The sequence below is a fragment of the Apodemus sylvaticus genome, chromosome 17 (assembly GCF_947179515.1).
Source record: "Apodemus sylvaticus chromosome 17, mApoSyl1.1, whole genome shotgun sequence".
NCBI classification, from domain to species: Eukaryota; Metazoa; Chordata; class Mammalia; order Rodentia; family Muridae; genus Apodemus; species Apodemus sylvaticus.
This window is the reverse complement of record NC_067488.1, coordinates 47553165-47572930: the sequence shown is the minus strand read 5'-3', so window position 1 is coordinate 47572930 and position 19766 is coordinate 47553165. Positions and strand designations below refer to the sequence as shown.

At 55.5% G+C, this 19766-nt stretch overlaps 1 protein-coding gene across 4 annotated transcripts; it reads left to right on the top strand.

The window, feature by feature from the left end:
• The first annotated feature begins 1038 nt into the window (after positions 1-1038).
• Positions 1039-19560, top strand: Mfng (MFNG O-fucosylpeptide 3-beta-N-acetylglucosaminyltransferase). 4 transcript variants are annotated; one of them, XM_052160929.1, is made up of 9 exons: positions 1039-1475; positions 7239-7377; positions 8262-8310; positions 8705-8807; positions 10914-11067; positions 14514-14599; positions 16085-16250; positions 18087-18172; positions 18783-19560. In XM_052160929.1, exons 1-9 carry the CDS (start codon positions 1270-1272, stop codon positions 18847-18849), a joined length of 1056 nt encoding a protein of 351 aa, XP_052016889.1. In that variant the 5' UTR covers positions 1039-1269; the 3' UTR covers positions 18850-19560. The 4 variants fall into 4 exon arrangements, with proteins under 4 accessions (XP_052016889.1, XP_052016888.1, XP_052016891.1 ...); XM_052160928.1 differs by having other exon boundaries at positions 10914-11097; XM_052160931.1 differs by lacking the exon at positions 7239-7377 and having other exon boundaries at positions 1039-1500.
• Positions 19561-19766: the final 206 nt, after the last annotated feature.

The following is a 19766-nucleotide window of genomic DNA, read 5'->3' as shown; positions in this document are numbered from 1 at the left end:
TCACCTGCCCCAGCTCCCTTTCTTTAAGGAATTTGCTGTGGTGATGTGCACCTGTCAAAGAAGCACGCACACAATTTGCTGTGGTGATGCACACAAGGTCAGGTGACAACTTGCGGGAGTGGGCGTGTCCCTGGTAATTGAATTCAGGTCCTCGGGCTTGGGGGCAAGCACCCTTACCTGCTGAGCCATCTTGGAGGCCCTCACTATCATTCCGTAAATGATAGAGGTGTCTTGTCTAAAGCCATGCAGCCAGGTTGTGGCCCTAGCTGGGATTTGAACCCAACACCAAGTCTAGGCTTTTTCCCGGCGGCACTGTTTTGAGGAGGTGGGCTGTGACGGGGACAGGCTGAGGCTGACACCTCATTGTTCTAGTACGTCAGGAGCCTTCAGCAGGCCTAGATCCATTCCCAGTCACTGAATACTTTCCTGTGCTTAATTAACATAATTAACAAGTATTGATTGTGTGCCCAGTATATGCCAGGCACCGTACTGGGCTCTGGATAGTCAACAAAAGAGAAGAAACCGCCTGCCCCAGCAGTATCGGGACTAAAACACTAAATATGTAAAATACACTGTATAGCTTGAAGACGGAGGGTCTAGGCCTGGGGCCTGGGAAGGAGGGTTGTTTAAAGTGGACAGGGAAAAAGAATCATGGCAGAACTAATGCAAAGAAAGCAAGAAGTGATCTCTAGGGAGCATGCTATGGTGGGTACAGCCCTGTGGCAGGCCTGATGCGTGGTGTGTGATGGGGAGGACCAGCAGGAGGGAGAATGAGTCAGGACCCGAGGTTGACTCCCTGGGACTCTGAAATAATGAGTATTGTAGAGCCAGAGCCAGGGCTGTGGGGCATAGGAAGGCTGGAGAGACTTCTTCCCACCTCGTGGAGGCTTGGTGTGGCTGCAGCAGCTGGCAGGGCCCGGTGCCCCTTCAGTGGGTGGCTCCCAGCAGCTGCCTCTGGGGCTTCCCAGGCCTAGCCCCGCCCCTCGGGCTGAGGCAGGGGCGTGGCCAGGAGCTGAGCGGCCCTGCCCGGAGGGAGGGAGGGAGGGAGGGCCGAGGAGCAGGTGGCGGGCTGGTGGCCTCTGCCGGCTGGCAGGACGGTGGTGGCTCGGCCTCCGGGTCCAGAGACCCAGCTTCCTCCTTTCCCGTCGGAGCCTGCCCCCGATGCCTGCCAGACCTTGGCCTGTTCCAGGGCCCCCTCCTGACCAGCCTCCCACCCCAGATTGATTGGGGAGTCGGGGGCTGAACTGTCTGGGGGCCACCTCGCTACCAATGCACTGCCGGGTCTTTCGGGGCCTGGCGGGAGCCCTCTTTACCCTCCTGTGCGTGGGGCTCCTGTCTCTACGATACCCCTCAAGCCCGCTCAGGCTGAACCCACCGAACCCGGGACCCCTGGAGCTGCAGCTGGGCGACATCTTCATCGCAGTCAAGACTACCCGGGCCTTCCACCGCTCCCGCCTGGACCTGCTACTTGACACGTGGGTCTCCAGGACCAGGCAACAGGTGACAGGCGTGGTCGCCTTGAGGCCTGAGAGCAAGCGAGCTCCTGGCTAAGGGGCTCCCAGGGGTCTGCCTGGTGGTCTGGGGGAAAAGCTGACCACCAATGAGTGTTTCCTTCTGGGGTCTCTCCACTCCTTCCTTCCTCCATGCCCACCCTACCCCCACCGCCACACTCCAGGGTCTCTTTCATCTGTTGGGTTCAGTGCTGGTAGGACCCCTGTCCTAAGCTCCTCTTGGGGTTCCCCTCATCTCTTAGATTCTTGGCCCTAACTTGCCGTAAGGTCGTCGTGGTGGGTGTTGAGGAAGCCCCAGAGAGGCGCAAGCCTGCCAGGCCTGAGGAGCTGCGCACCTCAGCTCTGAGCATGGATGAGGCTGTGGGGTGTGTGTGATGTGGATGCTGGGGAGATGGGGAGATGTGGAGGTGGGGCCTGCTCCTCTGAGAGGAGGCTTCCTCTCAGTTGCTGCTCCACTGTGCTGCCCAGGGTGTGAGGGCAGTGTCTAGCCTCTGGTTTCCTGTGCTGCCCTTGGGAGGCGGTGGGTGAGGCAGAGTGGGCGGGAGGGCTAGGTGAGGGGGAGATCTGCCAGGCATATGGAATGTGTGTGTGTGTCTATGTGTGTGTGTGTGTCTGTGTGTGTGTGTCTATGTGTCTCTGTGTGCATGAGTGTGTGTGCATGTGTGTGTGTGTGTGTACATGTGCTCATACACAGGACTAGGTATGCCAAATACAATAATAAGGCGTGGGTAATGAGTATGTTTCCTGAAAGCAGAGACTTTCTCCCCATACTCAAGACCCCATCAAGCGAAGCCAGGGATGGGGAGCATTGGGGACCACTTCAGGGGAGGTAGAGGAACTCACACATTTGTACACACACACAGAGTCCCCATGGTGCCTGCTGGCTCTGTGGCTGGAAGTGACCGAGCCTTTGGAGGGGAGGCGGAGGAGAGGAGGTAGTTCAGCAAGGGGATGTGGGGGCACCTGAAGAGGATGCCCTCCTCCCGCCCGGTTCCTGGCATAATGTCTGGTACAGTGGTACAGGCATGAGTTCTTCCTGGTAGAGCTCCCCGTAACCCCCAACCCCCACATCCTCCCCCCGAATGATTTCTTGTCTGGAGGAGAACATGGTCCCTCCTCGGAAGCCAGCGGGGCTGGTCCTCCTCACAGACCTTCCTGTTTATGAAGCTGCGTCTGTGTGTACCCGGGAGCAAGGTCTCACACGCTTTCCTGTCTTGCTCACCGTGATGGTGCCCTCGCCCTGAATAAGGAAGGGCTGGCCAGAGTCACCCAAGAGGCCTGTGGGGCAGAGCACAGTGGGGCACCCTTCTCAACTGGGCCCCTTCTCTATCAGACCCCAAGATCAGAGCTACCAGAGTTACCGGGGTGCAGAAAGGCCGGCCGCTGCCTAAATGTGTGTCCTAGGTTCTCCCAGCCGCCAATCAGGCACCCAGGTCAAAGGTGCCAGCTTCTCTCAGAGGCTGCAGTAGGAGACTTCATGTCTCTCATCCATGCCAACCACCTGTGTGTCAGGTCCTGACTTCCTCGGTGAGGTCCGGTGGAGGCAGGAGAGCTGCTGGATCTCCAGCCAGAGCCAGAGAGAAGATTCTGGAAGGATGGTCAGGAGCAGAAGGGCGGTGGGAGACAGGGAGGTCCGTTCCTTATCCCTAGGCTCCTTTCTTCTTGGCTACCTTGGCTACGGGCCCTCAGTTTCCACATCTGCACAACACACACGTGTGTCTGGAAACAGCCCGAGCTGGTTAACTGTAGTCCTGGGTAGCCGGCTGGTTAAAGGTGGTGGGGTGACAGGTGGCCTCCGCTTAGTGCGCTGGGATGGACTCATGTGTGGCCTTTGTGTGGCAGAGGGGGTAGGCGGGGTAGGCTGTTTTGTGTGTTTTGAGCTTAAAGGAGCCTTTCTCCCTCTAGTCCCCTCCTGGGTGGGGGCTGGGCAGGGGGACATGGCCTCAGCCTGCTCCTCACTCACAGCAGCAGATGGTCCCGGGCCACTCCCCCCTTATCCCAGCAGACTGCCTTTCCCTTTGTCTCCCAGCCTGTGAAGCTATAACTAACTATTGTCTGGGTCTTTTGCTTAAAGTAAATCAAATGCAGCCTGCTGCTGGTACCCGACCTGACCCTATGCTCTCAAGAGCTAAAACTCCCGAGCCTGCTGCTGCCCCAGACTCCAGCCCGGACCCTGGTCCTTTCCCTGACTCTGCCCCACTCAGTCCGTTTGTCCCATGCTCTGGACTCTAGTGACTTCTGCTGCCCCAATTGGTGGTAAAAACTTGCCAGACAGTCAGACAAGAAAGGCCTGACTGACTTCTTGGCTGGCTCCCTCCGGAGCTGTGTGGTAAGTAGGCCTGGGCCAGAATGGAGCAAGAGGCAGAGGAAGACAGCCTGGGGACCTCGGAGGAAGGGCTGGGCCAGGGCTGCCCTCAGGAACAGAGGCAGACAGAAGACAGGGTAACGCTGATGGTGATGTGAGTGGCCGGGCCACATGGGGTGACCAGTATGGTGACTCTGAGGCTCTGGGCCCAGCAAGTGGGGAGAGGGCACAGTGTGGGGAGGGAGGGAGGGGAGGGAGGGAAGGGAGGGAAGGGAGCGCGTCTTCCTGGTCGAGGAATCCAGGCCCTCCCACCAGCAAGTGCAAGTGCTTGCTCTATGGACCAGCCCTGGCTCTTTTGGGGGCTGGGGGCGCAGGGATTGTCTCCCCACCTACCCCAGTGTTAGAGATTGAACTCAAGGCCTGAGCATGCTGGGTAAGCGCTGTAAGACTCTGGAGGGCCATGGCTTTCCAGGGAATGAGTTGGGGAAGTCCTGCATCCGAAGGAGGAATGGCGACCCTCCCCTGCCCCCCACGGCCTGTTTGGTCAGTCTTTATACAGTTTGTCCTGCAGAATGTGTTTACCGGCTCCAGACCTTCCCCCACCCCCAGGAGGCCGATGGTCTGTCTCTTCTGTGATGGTCTGTCCGTCCTGCAGAATGTTTACTAGCCTTTCCTTTCCAGAAGGGGGTGGGTGGTCTCTTCAATGCTATGCCACCGCCCCCACTGCTGGCCCTTGCTTGTGCTTTTTAGGGGTTCACTTTTTTTTTTTTGGATTTGGTTTTTTCGAGACAGAGTTTCTCTGTATAGCCCTGGCTGTCTTGGAACTCACTCTGTAGCCCAGGCTGGCCTCGAACTCAGAGTGCTGGGATTATAGGCGTGCGCCACCACTGCCCGGCTAGGGGTTCACTCTTAATGCTCCAGCCTCCAGGGAAATGTTATGGTGACAGGGATTTGAGAGGCTGGGGTCCAGCAGGAAGGACTGGAGAGGGGCTCCAGGGTCCAGCTGGTGATGCCCTGTGGGTGGAGAGGGATAGAGAGGAAGACACTGGGAACAGCCAGGGCTAAAGCAGCAGCTCAGTGACAGGCAGAGGCAGAGATGGCTCAGAAGGAAAAACTGCCCAGTCTCCCTGACAGGGCCAGGTGCTGGAGACAGACTGGATGCTACCTTCTGGTGGGAGGGGAGAAGAGCACAGGGGCCCCTGGAGTCCCTGATGGGTGTCAGGAAAGGTCTCTTGGGGGGGGGGGGCGCTTGATGTGGCAACTTGAGGATTAAAGGGCTCGGTATATGGAGGGCTGAGGTAAAGCCACATCCGGTGTCAAGGGTCAGGTGTCTCTTCCTTCATCACACTGACTTTTTTTTTTCTTTTTCTTTAAAGTATTTTATGCGTTTGGGTGTTTTCATGTGCACACGGCTGTGTGCTATGTGGGTGCAGTACCCATGGAGGCCAGAAGAGGGCGAGGGATTTTTTTTCCCCCTTGGGATTGGAGTTACAGACAGCTGTGAGCCACCATGTGGGTGTTGGACATCACACATGGGTCCTCTGGCTGAGCAGCCAGTGCTCTTAACTGCTGAGCCATCTCTCTACATGTATCCTAAGGGAAACCGGGATGGCGTTGACAAGGGGCGCAGGTGCTATCCATGAAGGTCTGAAGGGGCAGTAGGCCAAGGATCAAGGCAGAGTCTTGTAACAGTCCACAGACAAGCCACAATGGCTCTGAAGTAAGTGTGCGGTCAGTCGTGAGCCTTGGGAGAGTCCGCTGGCTCCCTCATGGCCCAGCCCACCCGGTGCCCCGCCCCTGCTCTGGCCTCCTGTGAGGGTGAATACAGATGCCTTCCCTGTTTGCTCTTCCCTTCCCGCCAACCCTTCTCTGCCCTCTCTTTCTTGTTTTACACGTTACAGCTGCTGCCCTCTCCTACTTTACAGATGGGTAAACTGAGGCTCAGGACAGGGCTGTTTTGCTCTGGGAAGGTTGGCTGGTTTGTAGTGTGAAGACATTGTGGGTGAGCAAGGGAGATTACTGTGGCTGGAGCCCTGGTCTAGGAGTTCACAGAGGTGAAGGCCCAGTGGGGGATGGGGACATTGTTTCCTCAGCCCTTACTTCTGAGTGCTTCAAAATTGTTCCAAGGGTCAGGGACATCACTAAAGGTTTTCAAGATGAATGCTGTTAAGGTAGTGTCTTAGTTTGGGTTTTATTGCTGTGAAGAGACACCATGACCACGGCAACCCTTATAAAGGAGAACATTTAATCGGGGCTGGCTTACAGGTTCAGAGGTTCAGTCCATTGTCATCATGGCGGGAGCATGGCGGCATCCAGGCTGACATGGTGCTGGAGGAGCGGAGAGTTCTACATCTTGATCCACAGGCAGCAACAGGAGACTGTACTGCACAGGGAGTAGTTTGAGTAGATGAGACTTCAAAGGCTGCCCCACAGTGACTCACTCCTCCAGCAAGGCCGCGTGCTCCCTGTGGGCCAATCATCCAAACACATTTTGTCTATGTCTATGTCATTCCTATTCAGACCACCACAGGCAGTTGGCGAGTTTTGCCTGTACTGTGCCAGCTCTGGGTGGGGGTGACATATTACCTTCCTGCTGCTACTCTGTCTTGCCCATAGGCAGACTCAGGAGTTTTGAAGCTGCTTGGTACAGAGTTGGTATGTGGTTGACTAAGAGATTGATCCTCACTCACCTACGGGTGGCACAAGAGTCCAACACAAGAGGATTGTCACCAGCTCCAGGCCAGTTTTTGGGGGGGGTGTTACATAGTTGAATTCCAGGCTAGCTTGGTCTGTGGTGTGAGTCTAAACAGCCCTGTGGGTTGGAACCCAGCTCCGCCTCACCTTCAGAAGGTCACTGGGTAGGCAATGTGAGGGATGATCCTGGCGCATGCCCAGTCTGAGAAAGCAGGATTGTGCCAGTGTGAGAGGTTTCTGATGTGCTGGGGGGGTGGGGGGGATCTGCACGTTCATGTGGCTTGGTGGCTGTATGGTGTGGTGTCTGAGGGCTTGGGTAGGGCTCGTCCTACAGTCTATACCTTCCTGTGGGTAGGGTTTAAGGGCTTTGCATAGAAAGCAAAAGATTTGTTTGGGCTCTCAGGTTACAGACCATCATGAAGGCACTCAGGCAGGAACCCAGGCTCAGGCCCTGAAGCAGAGGCTATGGGGGGGGGTACGTTTTTTGTTTTTGTTTTTTTAAGATTTATTTATTTATTTATTTATTTATTTTTGGTTTTTTTGGATTTTGGGTTTTTTGAGACAGGGTTTCTCTGTATAGCCCTGGCTCTCCTGGAAGTCACTCTGTAGACCAGGCTGGCCTCAAACTCAGAAATCTGCCTGTCTCTGCCTCCCAGAGTGCTGGGATTACAGGCATGCGCCACTGCCACCCGGCTTATTTATTGTTCTATGTAATATGTTATATGTAGCTGTCTTCAGACACACCAGAAGAGGGATCTCATTACAGATGGTTGTGAGACACCATGTGGTTGCTGGGATTTGAACTCAGGACCTTCAGAAGAGCAGTCAGTGCTCTTAACCGCTGAGCCATCTCTCCAGCCCCGAGAGGTACGGCTTTACTGCCTTGCGCCTGTGGCTTGCTCAGTCTGCTTTCTTTCTTTCTTTTTTTTTTTTTTTTTGTTTTGTTTTGTTTTGTTTTGTTTTATTTTCGAGAATGGGTTTCTCTGTGTAGCCCTGGCTGTCCTGGAACTCACTCTGTAGACCAGGCTGGCCTCGAACTCAGAAATCCACCTGCCTCTGCCTCCCAAGTGCTGGGACTAAAGGCGTGTGCCCATGAGCACAGCCGGGCTCAGTCTGCTTTCTAATACAACCCAGGACCACCTACCTGCCCAGGGGAGGCTCCACCCACAGTGGGCTGGGTCCGCTCACATCAAGTGTTAATAAGTACACGCCTTACGGTCTTGCCTACAGGCCATTCCGTTGGAGGCATTTTTCTCAATTGAGTGTCTCCCTGCCAAGATGGCTCCGGTTATGTCAAGCTGACAAAACATAGCCAGGGCAGTGGCCAGGTGTGGCTGCGGCACTGTGTGCAGGAATGGGGTGAGTCGGCTAAGAGTATGCCGCCCTGGAGAGCAGACGCAGACCTGTCCCCTGAGTTGTGTGTCCTTGACCGCTTAGTTATATGTGTGTGTGTGTGTGTGTGTGTAGGGTGTATCTGAGGGTAGAGGACAGAAGTCTGCTCCCCCCCCACACCCCGTGTGTGTGTGTGTGTGTGTGTGCGTGTGCGTGTGTGTGTGTGTGTGTGTGTGTGTGTGTGTATAGGGTGTGTCTGAGTGTAGAGGACAGAAGTCTGCTCCCCCCTCCCCCACACCCCGTGTGTGGTGTGTGTGTGTGTGTGTGTGTGTGTGTGTTTTTCTGGCGAATGGCTTTGGTGGGCTGTGGATGCGGGTCTCCCTCCATTAACCTATCCGGATGCCTCTTTCTCCCCACAGACGTTCATCTTCACTGACAGCCCAGATGAACGCCTTCAGGAGAGACTAGGTAACTGCCTGGCTGGGGGTAGAGAGGGGCGCTCCACTGTTGGCAGGAAAAGCTGGGTGGCTGTCATAAGGCCTTGGGGTCCCCAGGAATGAGGGCTCCTGTCTTTGGCATTGGGGACTGACTACTTTGTGCCCAGGAACAGAGATGGTGTGTAAGAGACGACTAGACAAGGCCCTGGACACCTGGGCTCTCGTTCAGTGTGCTGCCTCAGTTTCCTTGGGGGGGGGATGAGCCCTCCAGACTCTCTGAGGTCTAGCCTCATCTTATATATCCTATATTCTGTGTGTGTGTGTGTGTGTGTGTGTGTGTGTGTGTGTGAGTGTGTGAGTGTGTGAGTGTGTGAGTGAGATGGGGGAGGGGCCGGGCAGGTCACCCGACTGCTTCTCATCTCCAGGCCCACACCTTGTGGTCACCAACTGTTCTGCAGAGCACAGCCATCCTGCCCTGTCCTGCAAGATGGCTGCAGAGTTCGATGCTTTCTTGGACAGTGGCCTCAGGTAAGTGTGGCTAGGTCATGGGGACAGGAGTGACTTTTGCTTCAGGCTATCTCTTTACTCCTCCTCCACCCCACAGGGTCTCATCGTGTAGCTGTAAGTGTCTCAGTACTAATCTGTAGACCAGGCTGGCCTTGAATTCACAGAAATCTGCCTGCTTCTGTCTCCCAAATGCTGGAACTAAAGGCATGAGCCACCAACACCTGGCTTAATTTTTTAAAATTACATTTACGTGTGTGTCTGTATCCCCACATGGGTATATGTGTGTCATGCACTGTGTGAGGGTCGGAGGATAACTTCCGGGAGTTATATTTTTTCATCGTATTTCTGGCCGGTACCAGGGTCACCTCCCTGGCCTCAGATCAGCTTTTGAATTAAGTGTTGAGTCAAAAAAGTGGAGTGGTGTAAAAAGAAAAATTAAAAAAAGGAGAAACAAACAAACATGGGGGTGGGGGATACGGGCTGGAGAGATGGCTCAGCTGTTAAGAGCACTGGCTGTTCTTCCAGAGGACCCAGGTTCAATTCTCAGCAGCCACATGGCAGCTCCTACCTGGAACTCCAAGATCGGACACCCACACACAGACACACATGCAGGCAAAACATCAGTGCACATAAAAGAAGAATAAATAAGTCTAAAACAAAACAAACAAACAAACCCCCAAAGTGGAGTGGAGATATGGATCAGTAGGGAAAGTCCTAGCTGTGCAGCATAAGGCTCTGAGTTAGAGACCCAACACCGACTCTAAAAGCATGTGCTCATGATTCTAACCCTAGCGCTACGAGGTAGAGATGGGCTGGTTCCTGGGGCTTGCTGGGTAGCCATCATGTCCTGTTCCCAGGGAGAGCTCCTGTCTCCAAAAGCAAGGTGGATGGTAACCGGAGAAACACCATCCATGGTTGTCTCCGGGCTTTGCATGTGAGCATATACGTCTGTACCTGAACGTACATTAACACCCCCAGCGCCCCGCCCCCCCCACATACACAATGGAGGGACCTGGGCCAGTGAAGGGGTCCTGGGGCCTTCTAGGGTTGCACTCACCCTTTCCCACCTAGCAGGCAGAGAGGTGGGCCACCTGGAGTCAAATCCTGTCACTCACTGGCTGTGGGGTCATGAAGTCTTTGTCTTCATCTGTTCTGTAGACATCTGTGAGGGAACCCAGCACGGTGCCTGGCCCAAAACATGGGGTTCAAATAGGAGCTAGCAGCAGAGAGCACAGAGAGCTCAGAGCAGGGATTCTTTACCTGTGGGTCGTGACCCCTTTAACAACCCTTTCACTGGGGTCGCCTAAGACCCTTGGGAACATAGCTAGTCGCACTACGATTCATAACAGTAGCAACATTACAGTTATGAATTAGCAACAAAATAATTTTATGGGAGGGGATCCCCACCACATGGGGAGTCCTACAAAGCCAGGCCGAGTTAAGAAGGTTGAGAACTGCTGGCTTAGAGTTAGCATGGGCGAAACCAGGATTGTCGATCGTCATCCTATTTTTTCAATGGAAGAAATGAAAGACATCTTGTCACCTGGTCACTTGGTCACCTGGAATGCCAATGAAAGTGGTCAAACATGATTCTGTTCTGTTAGGAACCAGCCTCCACCTAGGTCCCTCCAATATCCTCAGAATTGTTTAGGCCCTGATCCTGGACTTTATGTCTCTCAGTGACTAGAACTCACCCTGTGTAGGAGGCCCAGGTACTTTGTATCCTCCACCAATAGAATCTGTCCTTGTGCTTATCTCAGACTGTTCCTCTAGGCCCTAGCCCTGGGCGCTCTTTATCAACCAATAGAATTCATTCTTAGTGCAAAGTTTTCTTACCTCGAGAGGGAGTTTCTATGTTGCTTAAAGCTTTGTTGCAATAATTGTCACGTGGTAACCTTTCTCCAAATCAGGAGGGCAGCCTCTGGGAGTTTTTGACCTAGTGCCTAAAAGACGATCAGATGGTACTGACCTGAAGCTTTGTTCTTCAGGTAGCGTGGATGTCTCCCGGCGGGCCCTGAGGCTTGCGGGGTCCCCAACAGCTCCCTGACTCATAGCTATTAGCTGTTGACCGTGGGGACCCAGGAACACAGTATTTCCACAAATTCACTGTGGCCCCATCCCCCACAGGTGGTTCTGTCATGTGGATGACGACAACTACGTGAACCCCAAGGCTCTGCTGCAGCTGTTGAAAACCTTCCCGCAGGACCAGGATGTCTATGTGGGCAAGCCCAGCCTGAACCGGCCCATCCACGCCTCTGAGCTGCAACCAAAAAACCGCACGGTCTGCTCCTTCCTCTGCCTGTTGCTCTTGGTGTGTGTGTGTGTGTGTGTGTGTGTGTATGAACTGATAGTAGGGGCAGAACCCGGAGGCAGGGCCTGGTTGTATAGTAAGGCCTGGGTCATCAAAGAGTCCTGGCTTGGCAAGGGGGGGCCTCTGACCTTTGGGCTTTCCTGACTCCATGACCAAGCTCCTAGCCACCTGGAATCACCATGGATTTGCATAGGATCTTAAAACACCAGTCCTGGCCTGGGGCTGGAGCTCAGTTGGCAGAATGCTCGCCTGACATCGCAAAGCCATAAGTTTGATTTCTTTCTTTCTTTCTTTTTTTTTTCCAAGCCGGGGTTTCTCTGTGTAGCCCTGGATGTCCTGGAACTCACTCTGTAGACCAGGCTGGCCTCAAACTCAGAAATCCGCCTGCCTCTGCCTCCCAAGTGCTGGGATTTCCAACATCACGGAGCTCAGGGGTTGGGTAATGCAATAATGCCTGCGGAGGCTGAGGCAGCGGTTACTGGTTCAAAGCCAGCCTGGGTTCCATAGTGGATTCCCAGGACAGCCTGGGCCATAGATGGATACTGTGTCTAAGCCAGAAAAATCCTTAAGTATTGCTTGGCCTGGTGCTAGATGGTGATTCTCTGAGCTATAGGCCAGTCCTGACATGTGGCCCTGTCTCTTGACCGTCTTCTCTGCCCAGCCACTGAAATATGGATGCTGGGAGCCAGGGAGACCAGAACCAGCTCCACTGCAGACCCGAGAGACAGTTGTAGGATGGCCAGGTTAGAAAACAAACAAAACCCAGGAGAGCTGGGGTGTGCCTCGGCTAGACTTCAGATAAAGAACGAGCTTTTGTCGGAGTCCTCCTAATTGCACGATTCTTCCCTGCCCTCAGTACCGTCTGGTTTCTGGAGCTTGGGTGGTAACCCCAGGGTAGGGGGAAGTCAGGGAGGAGGCTCCCCCACCCCGTGTCAGGAGACCCTGCTTGGGGCAGAAGCTGCTGCTGAAGACTCCCCCTCCCTTCCCTGGCCACCATCTGCTGTTCTGGGGAACCCGGAGCCTTAATTATCAGTAGCTCACCAGCCGCTGAGCCCTAATTAAATCCTCCTGGGCCCCAGGGCGTGTGTACACACATGCCACTCCAGGTGAGTCGAGGGGTGTCCCCGTCCTCACCCTGACTTCCCACCCAGCTTGAGCCCCTCTGTCTCCAGGCCTGAGGTCCTCCTGGGATTCCAGGGCCAGCCCTGTCACTCCTGCTTGGGGACCCTGACTGAAGCTGAGCCACCTCTTTGGGTGTCAGCGTCTCATCTGTGGGGCAGGTGACACGAGCTGCTCCTCACAGGCTCACTGTGATCGTCAGAATCAGGTGGGGCCATCTGCCAGCGTCCCTGCACTGGGGACTGGATGAATATTATGGGATTCGTTTCTTAGCCTTGTCTTGCAGGGCCAGGTCAGTGCCTGACTGGGTACATCCAGACCTCAGATTCCACTGGTGTAGTTTGTTCCCTTTCTCTCTCTCTCTTTTCCTCTTTCCCTCCCTTCTTTTCTTTTTTCCTTTTCTGTCATAAATACGTGGCCAAAATCCACTCAGGGCAGAAAGGGTTTATTTGGATTAGACCTCCCAACCCCGTCCGTCCCACTGTTGAGGGGTGTCAAGGCAGGAATTCAAGCAGGAACAGAAGGCAGGAACCCGTGGGGCGTGCTACTCCCTGGCTTGCTCCCCATGGCTGGCTCAGCCTGGTTCTTATACAACCCAGGACCACCAGCCCAGGGGCGGCTCCACCCATCGTGGGCTGGAGGCCCATACAGTGGGCTGTGTGGCCTTCCCACGTTAATCATCCATCAGGAAAATGCCTCACACACCTGCTTACAAGCCAATCTGGTGGGGGCATTGTCTCAACTGAGGGTCTCTTCCCAGGTGTCTCTGGCTTGTGTCAAGCTGACAGAAACTAACCAGCTCGCCCCACAACATGCACAATGCTCTTCTTCATATGTACCGCCAGAGGGAAGGTCCCTTACCCTCTGTTCAGTTCTTGGAGTGTTCCAGAATCCCAGAGTGCCCAGGCCAGCCTAGAGCTCTGCATGGTGGGACAGCAAAGGCTAAAGATCTTTCTCTGGCTTGGCATTTGTTCTTACTCTGTGTCAAGAGGCCTCAGTCTGGGCTTTGGTCACTGTGCTTGTGGTCCCTTAGCACAGGGCCAGGCACAAGCCTGAGGCTCTTTTGGTGATGTTGTGGTTACCATAATTACACAGGAGTGGGAAGCCACACACTTGTTAGTTTTAATAGAGCACGCAATTACTGAGCACTTCCTGAATGCTGGGTCCTTGAGAGACATTCACACTGCCTCTTCAAGCTCCGAACTTTCTCTATAGGACGTTTGGGGAAATAAATTAGAAAGGAAGGCCGTCAGATGACAGAACTGGGACATCTGTGCTCCCAGGCTTAATTCTATACCCCGGAAGTGGCTCCTTCAAAGGGATGGAACCCTTTGGGTCTCCTCATTGTCTGCCTGGGGTCTTCCCACAGCTGCATCCTGGGAGATATCTCAGCCCAATGCAAGATGCATTTATTAAGCACCAGTGTGGACTTGGAGAAAGGAGTTTGAGTGTGTGAGGGAGTTATTGTTAGATCAAGGGAGGAAACAGGAGGAGGGAAAAGTTCTTCAAAAGACTTGGAGAACCCACAGGTGAATTCGGGGTCCTTGCAGGGGAGTCAGGAAGAGGCCCTGGCTGAGGTGAGGGTGGCAGAAGGGGTGCTACTGATTTCTGGGATGGCCATGTCAACGGGCTGCCTGCCCACTGTGCTCCCAAGATGGTCTTCTCTTTACTCCAGAGGCGGCTTCCTGCTCTTCTTCTGTAGAAAACCTTTCTCAGCCTCAGGAATTGTGAGTGGAGAAAGCGACAGCTTGGTGAAGGTGGAATCAGTGGGGAACAGAGCTCCTCAGTTGTTATAGAGGCCGCCCCCCTATGGTCTTCCTAGAGCACTCTGGGAAAGGCTCTGATTGGCCGGCCTAAGTCACATGTCTATTGCTGGGTTAAGGGGCCCAGCCCTGGGCTTCGGTCCAGGAGCACAGGACCACCACTGTGAGGTGGGGATCAGGTCTCCCCTCAAAAGCCAAGGGTAAAATGGCTCCTGACTCCGCCTTCTCCTCCCACCCCATCCTCTCCTGTGGGGGCCTACAGACTGGGATGTCTTAGCCCGAATGCCCCCTCTTCAAGGAAGCCAGACTCTGGCTGGGTTTGGGGCGCCCCTGCGGCCTTGGGACTCCTAATTAGCGGTGTGACATTGGGCCTCCGCTCCCTATCTGTGAAATGGGCGTGCTTCAGCCTCCAGTGAGATGTGAAGTGCAGAGCTTCAGGCATGATGGCTATGGGTGAGAGAGAGGCGGTCTTGCTGGTGTAGCTGGCGCCCCTTAGTTCCCTGGGTTCACGCCACATCTCTGACCTCTTTCCAGAGGCTGGTGCGGTTCTGGTTTGCCACAGGGGGCGCTGGCTTCTGCATCAACCGCCAACTGGCTTTGAAGATGGTGCCATGGGCCAGGTAAGCAGAGGCCAGGGGTGGTGAAGATGGGGGGCTGTGGTGAATGAGGGGCTAAGGCGAGCATGAGGACCTGTGGCGTATGAGGGGCTGTGGTTAACGTGAGAGGCCGGGGTGAACACGAGGTGCCTTTGAGGTAGGGAGGAACAAGAGGGTACCCGGGGGAGATTGCGTCTGGTTCAGTTGCATTAGGGCAGCGCAGGTCTGTGGGAGACATTTCTGTTGACATTCAGGGAATGTGGTTCAGGACTCTCTGCCCTAGTTTCCCCAACTGAAATGGAAGTGGACATATAGTGGCCAATGGCCTTGTAAGGGCTAAATGGGAAAATGTCTAGGTGGACACCTGTAGTGGCTAGGGCTCCTTGGCAGCCCTTTTGTCACCTTCTGGTAGTCGATGTCATGAAGCACAGGAGGCCTCAGGGATGGAGAGGGGCTGTTGACTGAGGGGCAGGAGGGTCGGCTTCCTGGAAGAGGTGGCGTCCCTGTAGGCCCTCCCAGCAGAGGGATCTGGGAGCGTGTATGGATACATACTGCCCTTCTGGAGGTGGGCGAGCCGGGCCCTTTCCCAGGCTGCCATCAGTGGCCGTGAGCGTGTATGAATCTTTGCCCCAACGTAGGCTGTGCTTCACCAGGAGGACCCTAGCAAGAGGGCAGGGCCACACTCAGAGCCCTCGCGAGAAGTTGACAGGCCTTAGGTTACCCAGATTCCAGGTCACACAGCTGCTCAGCCACTGTCTCTGTCTGCCCTTCCTTGTCCGAGGAGGAGGGGGTTCAGAGTGTCAGAGGACATGCTGTCCCCAGGGCCAGGTACACACTGTGACCCAAGGTCGTCTCTGTGACTAGGGTGCCCCCTTCTGCTCTGCCCACCTCTGTGGTCCCCATCCCCATCTAAATGTGCAGCTGAGGGGCACCCAGCCTGGATTCCTGTGCCCACCCCTAGCCAGGCATCCTGGGAGATGATGTTGATGGCGTCGGACAGTCAGAAGATGTCCCTCCGACACTAGTCAGGCTGTTGAAAGCCTGCTCCTGCCTCTAGGAAATCCATGTTTTCCCTTAGCTCCCCCAAACTACGTGCTCCCCTCTGACTTGGCCCCAGCCTCAGTACCCCAGTGTGTGGCAGGCAGGGAGTGCCTCTCTCTCATGTTTGGGTCCTTATCCCTGGTGAGGCACAAGGGGCCGGGGTGGGGGGGGGTGTCAAGCTCAGCAGCGAATCTATAAGCAAACGAATGAGAGCAAACAGAAGAAAGGAGGAACTTCTTCACACCTTTCCTTCACTCAGTCCTTCCAGGGCCACAGGGAGGCAGGGCTGTTATCAGCCCATTTCTCAGGGGAGGAGACTGAGACCCCCCACCCCCCAGGTTCCAGACTTGTCCAGTACTCTAGTGCAGTGTGCCGGCCCAGCGCAGGCAGGCCCTGCTGGGTGGAGGGAGGGGGCGCGCATGCGCACAAGGCCTGGGTCAGTGGCCGCCACGCCCCTCTGCCCTTCAGCGGCTCCCACTTCGTGGACACTTCCGCTCTCATCCGGCTCCCCGACGACTGCACCGTGGGCTACATCATCGAGTGCAAGCTGGGGGCGCGCCTGCAGCCCAGCCCCCTCTTCCATTCACATCTGGAAACCCTGCAGCTGCTGGGGGCCGCCCAGCTACCGGAGCAGGTGAGACAACACAGAACGGAGGGCCAGGGGCGGGGAAGGAGGCTCTCCCCAGGTGAAGGTTGGGGTACTCGGAGTCAGCCGGGAAGTTGAACTTACGGGGTTCAGCCATCACATCCTGATGGGGAGACAGAGAGGCCCAGGGAGGCAGCACACCCCTCCCAGACAGCGGCTCAGGCCTCCTAACCCTCTGGTCTAGGAGGACATTACAGGCGTGGGTGCTGGTACCGGGACCCCACCCCACCCCTATCCACAGTTTCTCTTTCTGCTCTGAATCTTCCCCCCACACACTGCCTTCCTCAGCCTTCTGTGGAAAGAGCCGGGTGGGCCTTCCAGCTTCTGTCTGGAGTTCCCTTTAAGGCTTGCCTGGCTAGAAGGCCTGAGATTTTTATGCCCCCACAGAGTTAGATGTTTAAGGTGCACACGAAGGACTCATATGAACCTGAGTAACATGGACGGACAGGGCCTGGTGTTGAGAAGGGTCTATCTCCCGTCCCATCTATACTCTCCTCAGGGGACTCCGGCCTTGGGAGGACAGGCTCTCAGCCCTAGGTCTGTAGTCATCACGGACAGAGCATCCTCCGACCCCCAGCTGACCCTCAGATCCCAGGGTCTGATGGCCTAGTTTGGGTCAGCGTTTGGAGTCAGTTGATTGGTTAGGCAGGGAGCCAGGGTATGGGCCCCACCCTTTAGGAAGCCAGGGACAGGAGACACATGTATGGTGGCCAGACCCAGGGCAGCTAACCGACACCTGGCAGGTGCGGGCCTGAGCCTCTTCACTTTTCTGTTTCTGCCATTTGTCCCACGGTGTCACACAAGCCTCCCTCCATGTCTGCAGGGACTGCTTCCAAGGCCTGGGGGAGTGGGGGGCGATCTCCAGACCCTCACCTCAGCTGCAGTGACTTATGGGAAGGGCCTCAGTGTTGGGCATGGCCCACGGCCCTCCACACACCTTACATCAGCTCCGGGTTACTTTCCGTTCCTAACAGGAGGGAAAGACTCGGTTAAATGTCGCGCTGTGGTGTTTAGGGAACAAAGGAGAAGAAGTGCACCGCACAGAGCCATGTCACTGAGATAGTTCCAGCCCATGGCTGCTTGAACCCACAGCCGTGGACGCTGCAGACCCAGAGGGCCGACTGCAGGGCTGGGATGTGGCGTAGCGGGTAGGGCGCTTACGTAGTTGTGCATGAAGCCCTGAGTTTGACCCCCTAGAGCTTCAGAAACCAGGGCTGGTGCTTCTGACCTCTGATCCTAGCACTTGGAAGTGGAAGCAGGAGGATCAGAAGTTCAAATCCCTGTCTAGAGATAAAAAAGGAAAATCTCTGAAGGCTGACCACAGATATTATCCCCATTCTATTAGATGGGAAAACTGAGGCCCAGAAAACTAAGTCAGTTGTGACGCATCTGCTGTAGCCAGAATGGGGATTTTGAGCCCTGGTAGCCACCAAACCGTCAGTCTTTAGCCATGGCATGTGTCTGCTTCCTAGCTGAGGACTCTGTCCCATGTCTTCCTGACTGTGGTATAGTCCAGACTTCAGGTAGAGGGACTAACGGGGGCCTGCCCCGGGCTGTGGAAACCTCCCAGGTAGCCCAGGCACTCAGTTGAGGGGAGCAAGCGACCCCTTCTTGATGAGCTTGGTGTCCCAGTCCTTAGGAAGAGGGAATCACCAGTGTCCTGGGTAGGCATCACTGCTGGGGATGAGGCAGGAGCATGCCTTTAGGCTGCAGTGCCTTTGGGAGAGGCTGGGCTCCACCGTACAGAAGGCTCTAAAGGCCCGGTGTCTCCCTGGGGGACCTCCCTGGTGGAGTGGCCCCCAATCCCCTCCCATCTTCCCCCAGGTCACCCTCAGCTACGGAGTCTTCGAGGGGAAACTGAATGTCATCAAGCTACCTGGCCCCTTCTCCCATGAAGAGGACCCCTCCAGGTGGGTGTGGGGTGGAGACTGGAGGATGAGGGTGGGACTGACGAGCTTTGAGGGAGAACAGGGCCACAGGTCATGGTGGCCGAGCACACAAGCTGGGAGCAGAGAAAACAGGCTTAACTTCCTATTCCGCTACTTTCTGTGTGACCTTAGATAAGTGTCTCGCCCTTTCTGGGCTTCAGACCGTCTGTGGCACCAGAGCCCATGGCTGTCCCAAGAGCCCTGGAGTCAGGGCTGCGGTAAGCACAGGCCTGTTTCAAGGAGAGAGAATTTGGCGCAGTGTAGGGAAGAAATACGAAGTTGCGTAGTGAGCTGCCCGCCGGCAGGGGCCTGGCAGCCATAACCTCACTGTTACTTGATGCTAGATTCTTTGTGAGCCTGAAGATTCTCGAACCCAGCCAAGGGGCTCTCCATGTCTCCTCTGGCATTCAAGGTGTGTGGAAGGGGAGGCTCTTAAATCAGGGGTCATTTGCCAACGTTCTGATTGCTCCATCCTGGGGCGCTTGCTGGGCACAGGATAGCCCACATGATCAGTTACCCAGGCTGAGCATTCACCGCGCCCGTGGATCAGCAAGGTTGGGGTAACTGTCTCCCCTTGACGGTCTCTCTGCAGATTTCGTTGCTTCCATTGTCTCCTCTACCCGGACACACCCTGGTGTCCGCTGCTGCCAGCGTCCTGAGCTCTGAACTGCCGCAAAGGATGATGGGTGCGTCTGCCTGACCTCTCCCCCACCTCCCAAGCAGCCCCGAGGGCTCTTGGTCCAGCGCACACTGGCAGATGGTCCCTGGCAGGGCCTCTGGGTGACAGAAAAGGCCACGGTGTGGACACTGCTTGGTGTTGAAGGTGTCTCGGGCCCAGACACCTGGTCACACCACAGAGGCGGCCGGGACGCTTGAGTTGGTGTGCGGGAGGGAGGGGATTGGGGTCCTCACCCTCCTGAGGGTGACATGTGCCCTGCCAGGAGTCTGGCCTCTGCCTCTGGCCTCAGCCATTCCTTACGGACTAGAGTCATTGGGATAAAACCGGAGTCTGTGACCTGCAGCTATGGGACTGGTCTCAGCCGGCTGCTCCTGGTTCTGCTCAGCTGGGCAGCGGACCTATTGGAAGCCCTGCAGGCTCAGGTGCCGATTGCCATCAACCTTTGGCTCCCTGTCCCAGCCATCTCCGCTGTGAGGAGCTACCCTATGACCCCGTGGAACTGAACAAAGCCAACAGAAGGGTTTCTGAAGTACATTCCTAGCCCAAGAACCTGTCTTCCTACTGTGAAGGTGGGTGTGATGGCCGGATCTGGGGAAGCTACTTTGGCACCATGAGGGAAAGACCAAGACAATCTAAAGCTGTTCTCCCTAATGCCTGTTCTGTAAGAAATTAAACTTTTATTTAAGTCTCACTCTGTCCAGCTTCCTGCTATGGGCGGCCAGTGTTCGTGGCTGGAGCAAGGTTTCTGAGCTGTGGTGATGGCCACATTTGGTGGGGGGATGTGGTGCGTTGTTCAGTGTGGGGAGATGGAGGGCTTGGTGCACGAGGACTATGAAGGGTGTGTGTGTGTGTGTGTGTGTGTGTGTGTGTGTGTGTGTGATGTACTCATGGACCTCT

Coding starts and splice junctions, on each gene's coding strand:
- Mfng (XM_052160928.1), top strand. CDS start 1,270: ATGCACTGCCGGGTCTTTCGGGGCCTGGCGGGAGCCCTCTTTACCCTC. Junction 8,808..10,913: donor TTCTTGGACAGTGGCCTCAG/GTAAGTGTGGCT, acceptor CATCCCCCACAG/GTGGTTCTGTCATGTGGATG. Junction 16,251..18,086: donor CCGCCCAGCTACCGGAGCAG/GTGAGACAACAC, acceptor ATCTTCCCCCAG/GTCACCCTCAGCTACGGAGT.